Raw genomic sequence first — 6,000 nt, 5'->3', positions numbered from 1 at the left:
GCTATTCTGTTGACAGCAAGCAACAAGAAATAAAGTTGGTGAGAATAAACCAAAAGGAGGATACTAAAATACAAAAAGACCAAAACGCTTCATAGATCTGAGGGTGTTTGCAAGGTTTTGCAAAGTTTAACAATGTTTTCTGTTAGCTGAATCTGAGAATAAGCCCTGAGCTGCTATTTATTGTAAATCACAGCTGGAAATAACATAGATAAGAGCAGTGAGAGTGAACCGAAACAGTAAAGTTACAACAAGACTGAAACTGAAAGAAAATAAAACACTTCATAGATCTAAAAGGAACAGTTACAATTGGTTTGGCAAGTTTTTACAATGTTTCCTGTCTGCTGCAGATGAGAATGAGCTCTGAGCTTCAGGCTTATTGGATAGCATTATCGACGTGTATCTGATGTGTGTACCTTGTTGGGAAACTGAAGAGTCCTTAAGGAGGCAATCAGCAGGCGAGCTTGTCATTTCAAAGGTCTTTATTTTGTTACTACTGCTGGTCTGATTAGGCTGATTTTCCTTGATGAGATAAGATGATATGTGGATAACATGTTTACATCTCAATAGCTCCTTTTCTAACTCACTGGTATTGTCATTTTGGTAGAAAACCTAATATTTCATCTACATTAACCACCCAGAAAAATGATATTCCTGTCAAAATGTCTTAGTTCAAATGTTGAAATGTGTTATCTACATTTCATAAAAATGTAATAAACGGAGCAGTACTTATTTTGCAGAAAGGGACAGGAAACCATGGCTGTAGAACTGCTGAAAGCCTTGGGGTCTCCATGCTCTGGGAGCACTTACCCTGATTCTTGTAAAAAGAGTGTTTGAACAAAGCATAGCACATGTGTAAACATACTTTACCGAAGGTTACATTTGAACCTACACAAACAAACCCTCCAGAATATGGTAACTTAAATATGGGATGGCAGCGGGGAGAGATAGTCACAAAGCCCAAGGTCTCGTTGAGGTGCGAGAATACATTCCTATAGCGCTGAAGGATGTACTTCAGACTTATTTTCCTGAGTTCATCTTGCAATGAAATGAATTCTATAATGCAAAAGTTTGAATTCATTTATTATCTCAATTATTACTTAGATTAACCATTATCTTTCAATTCCATTCAGTGTGGTTCTCTGCAGTATTACCAAAGGGTCGAGGATAAGGTTGAGTGCATTTAAATGTTTTATCTTGTATAATTGACACACTTATGCTTCCACAATTTTGTATCTCTTCTTGATATATATATATATATATATATAATATTTATATGATATATTATGATATATATATAAACGCCACAAAGAGCAGAATTCACAAGGTCACATTGTCGAGGACTGCTTTCAACCAGATGTAATGCAAAGACTGCAAAGGAGGCATTTCATCTGAGTGCACAGTGAACATTGCTACGTCTTGGCACCCTCTGTACATCCCACAGGATATGTCAGGGCACATATACATTCATGGGCTAGTTCCAGTTCTGCAACATACATGCAAAGAGGATTAACAACCCCCCCATCCCAAAATCCCAACCCCTCTCAGCGAATCATACGTGAGAAACATAGTCAAGGATCGGCAGTCGTCTTTCTAAAAAATGCGACACAGTTTGTGAATCTATACTACAGTAAAGATTGTGTTGGTCAAGACCAACATTCTGATTATTCAGCATATCATAGATCTGGTCCTCCTTGGTGTTCCTTTTAGAAATTGATGTAATTACAGTATAAATTCGTTATAGTACGAAAAAATGAATGTTTATTGACCTATAAGAGTCTTTTAAAACATAAGAGATTGTTATGGATAGTTCTGCAACATTTATTGATCATATTTAATGTTGCAATATTTGGCAAGTTCGATAGAGGCAGGTGCTGTTCCTCAATTCGGCTACTTTTCTTAATACACCGCAAGTCGTGCAGCTGGAACACTTGCGCAGTGTTTGAATTTTGACCAGGTAAAGTTGTCTCAAACGGCTGCTAACATTAAGTTACGATGGTCGCTGTTAGCTAGCTAGGTAGCTATAAATGTCATCGCTACCAAATTTTTACAGATGGCTTAATTAATCCTATAAAATTATAGTGACTTATTTAAAAAAAGAGTATAGTGGTACATCACTTATAATAAACGTGTACCTTTTTTTTAACAGTGTTTTGTTCACTAGACCAACCACAATCCCTACTGTTCACATAGCTTCTGTTACGTTGCCAAGATAGCGACCATTGGGAGTTGGAAGTGTCCAGCGCTCCAAACTTAACGTTTGAACCGTTAAGAGTGCACATCAAAGGGCTCTGCATTTTAAAACAGCACATGTAAGCACAGAAGTAAGTGATTTTTGACAAAGCCAGGTTTTCTTTCGACATACCTGGCTTGCTAAAGCCTTAAACCATAATCAGAGATAACGGGTCGGGTACTAAAACAATGGTTAACACAGACTTTCTAGGCAATATCCTCGTTCTCATACAGTTAGTGTTTGGTGTGTCATCAGACTTAAAAAAACATATTTTAGTTCATTTGACTTGTTTTTTAATGCATTTGTTAGTCCATGGCAGCGAGAAAATAAAAATATAAATGTTTGGACTGTGAGCGTCAGGTCTTTGCTAACAAGCTGCAAATGCGTTCCCCAAAACCTCAGAAAAGTAATTGAATTGTGACAGAGCAAAACTGAGATTAAAATGTATTATCTCAATCTGTCAAAAGGATAAATGTGCTTCATCAGCAGTCTCTGAAGACGCTAATAAATGTAATATTTCTGCACTTTGGTTTTTAGCACTTTTGTGAATTGGACTGGCTAATTTGAATAGATGGCCCAATTTTGCACAGTTTATGCATTTAACCTAAAGTGTTTGTAAATAGGCTTTGCATTATAGTCATGGTTGTATTTAACCATTTAGAGAGATTTGAGAATCAATCAGTTTCTTTCTTTTTTCTGTAGGTTTAACCGGTTGCAAAAGCTTTACCTTTTGTGAATTCGCCACGCATTGAATAAAGTCGCAAAGTGTGGTGTAGTGTGAACTCAATGATTATGAATCTGGTCCAGTCTCCACACCCTTATTGTTCAGAATCCTACCCACAGACCACAAGAGGGCTCTTGTTGACATTTTTCATCTCTGATACACCCCATCTTAGCTTTCCTGTCTTTAATTTCAAGCAGCAAGGAGACCAAAATAATATAGTATACACAGATTAAGATCAATGCACAGATTAGAAGGTTCTAAAGCAGCATTGCCCCAAGTACAGCTTACTCGACAAATGTGTCCCTCTAAAAAAGTATTTTTAGCACCTCAAAGAGTTTCTCAGGATACACAATCAAATCTATTTTAGTTATATGGCTGTAGTACTCCGACAAGTAGTGATTTTGATGTTTTTTATGACCCACAAACCAAGGGTGCATAAATCTCAGCTAGCTAATGTTGACTTCATACATTTCTAAATAATACATGTGTTTTTCTCCCTTCTATTTAATTGCTTAGCCCTCCATAGAGGAGATATAGAATCCCAGACATGGACAACATTAATAAAACATCAGTAAACCAGGTGAGGTCAGATTAAAGTCAGACAGTTGACCTTAAGGTCACTGCTAAATCTTTTACTAGCCTGCTCTGTGTTTGCACTGAGTCTGAGAATGAAACACACATGCCTCCACAAAGATGAAACACACTGTCAGTCCACATGTGAGTCAGCTGTGTGAGGGTGTGTGTGTATGCATCAGTGAGAATAGGACTCACACACACAAACACATGACACGCTGCCATGTGGAATGCTAGTCTGTTAGCTCGCCTGGCTGTAGTGTCTGGTTGCAGTAGGTGTTCCAGGCTGTGACACTGGCATATCTTTGTTTGTTTTATGTCACAGCCCCTCCCTCTAGGGAGATGACAGTCACGCAGTGCCTGGGGGGTGTAACCTGAGAAAGGCAGAGCTTAGTAGTAAACAACAACTCCTTTATGAGGCGGAGGCGGCTGCCTGCTGCATTCAGAGATCTGAGAGGGAGACAAAGATGTTCTGGTTAGGGCAGTGGCTTTTAAAAGTGAGGTCCTCATGAGCCCCTGGGGTCCTTGAAGACCGTCCAGGGGGCCTCAGAGAATACGTTTAATTCCACTGCTTGTTCATTTAAAGTTAGGACAGTTAGGGTTTAGCTAGAGGTATAATATTAACGCAATGAGTAAGCAAGGAGGATTATATTATTGTTGCGTCTATTCCTACTGCTACCAAAACAATTAACAAATTAAAAACCACAATTAGCTATTGATATGCTAACGTAGCTTAAATGTGTTTTTTGAGATGCTCCCGGTCAATTGTAATCCTAAATACGTTATTCCCTTTCAATAACTTTACTCTTATTATTTTCAATTGTGGTTTAAAGGGGGCTTTTCTTTTAGAAATATACAAATGCAAACGAGTAACATCTCAATTGAGCAAAATGTTGTGTTTAAACTAAGACCATTTCATTTGAATGAACAGCAGCTGCTTTGATCAAGCTATTGTGACAGTGGCAGATGAAAATAGTCACTAAATCGAGAAACCTTATCAATTTGTCAGTTACGCAACAATATCTATCTCAAGTTAGCGAACATCAGTCGCTTAGCTCATCAGCCATTAGCTGCTGTGTAATGAAGTAACCCTTTAATCTTAAGGAGAACATGTGTTTTTCTTCTGTAAATAGTCACATGGTCTTGCATAGGTGTTTATAATTATGTTCTACTTAATAATAAAACACTTTATTTTAGTTATGGGACATGTTTAGGACTAACTTTGTCGCTATTAAACTACCATTAGCTTCTGGTCATACCAAGTAAGGCTAATGAGAACAAGTGTCAGTTGTTTTGCTTATTAATACAACCTTAAATCTTACGAAAATGTTTTTTAAAAAGAGTCTTGCTTACGTGGTTAAATGGTGTTTTCACTGCTGTTCATACCAAGTTAGGCTAATGGAATTGATCAAGTGTCCATTTTATTTCTTATTAATTAAACCTTTAATCTTGAGAACAAAAACACAGTCTTGCTTATTTATTTAAAATAATGTTTTACATAAAAAATTACTATTTTTGTTTTGTTTTGCGTAATTCTTACTTGGTCTTGAATTGTAGTCTATGTTGCAAAAAAAGTTTATAATGTAACTCACACAGAGATGTGGTGACTATGTTTCAGTGCAGGCTGTTTGATTCGCTGTCAGCTGCTCGGCCATGCACAGCAGACCGTGGTTTTTTATCTCGACCCATTCTCCTCCTCCTGTGAATAGAGTTTGGGCGCTCCACTCTTTTCTTTTGTTGTTGAACGCACCCATACAGTCCGGCCCCTTCCCCCCCGCTATCTTTCTTTTTCTTTTTTTCTCTCCACCCATCCTCCCATCTCTCACTCACTCTACTTCATCCATCCAGGGAGGGTGACGCCAGCCCCTCTCACCCCGCCCCGTTCAACTCAGTCCACTGCGTTCATTTCATTCCTGCTCCCATTCCGCGCATATTTCGCATCCTTGGAGAGACGCTGCGCATTTTACGCACTCAGCGCGTCCGATTATCCATCAAACCAAAACCGTGAGGACACTCTGGAGTTGGCGGAGTGCTTCCCGATGCTCTTGCGACTCCAATCCGTGGAAAAGTGTGGGAATTAATCCATAAAGCGGCGTATGAATCGAGGTAAGTTCCCCAGGAGGAGTCCCCCCGTGAGCCTGCGCGTCGGTCTGAGAGCCCTCGGACGTTTCGCTTGTTTCTGAAACCCTGAAGTGATCACTGAAGCTGAAATTCAAATAATTTAAGCGAAATCGACACGTTTTACCTTCCAATAGATGTTAAACAAGTCTAATATGCTTATTAATGCGTTACGGTGTGAGCTTCAGAGCGAGGATTGTCGCTTTCACTCCAGTTTATCCTATTTTCCCGACACCAAAAACCTTATTCTTCTCCTAAATGCATGCCGGGGGGTATTTCTCCATCAGTTAGGTTACTGGTTTGACCGACACGTAACGGGAAAAATATGAAAACATGTTCGCTGCAGCGCAGGGAG

General features: G+C 38.9%; 1 protein-coding gene across 2 annotated transcripts in view; it reads left to right on the top strand.

The window, feature by feature from the left end:
• Positions 1-5,380: 5,380 nt before the first annotated feature.
• The window catches only part of LOC307041714 (transcriptional enhancer factor TEF-1-like), a 61,626-nt gene continuing 61,006 nt past the window's right edge, over positions 5,381-6,000 (top strand). For both annotated transcript variants that reach the window (XM_079685201.1, XM_079685200.1), the window contains exon 1: positions 5,381-5,633. In XM_079685201.1, the coding sequence (XP_079541327.1) occupies positions 5,624-5,633 (10 nt within the window). In that variant the 5' untranslated portion in view covers positions 5,381-5,623. The remainder of the gene's footprint in view (positions 5,634-6,000) is intronic.

The sequence above is a fragment of the Notothenia rossii genome (assembly GCF_949606895.1).
Source record: "Notothenia rossii genome assembly, chromosome: 5".
In the NCBI taxonomy this organism is placed as follows: domain Eukaryota; kingdom Metazoa; phylum Chordata; class Actinopteri; order Perciformes; family Nototheniidae; genus Notothenia; species Notothenia rossii.
The sequence above is the reverse complement of the archived record's forward strand: the minus strand, read 5'-3'. Positions and strand labels throughout refer to the sequence as shown.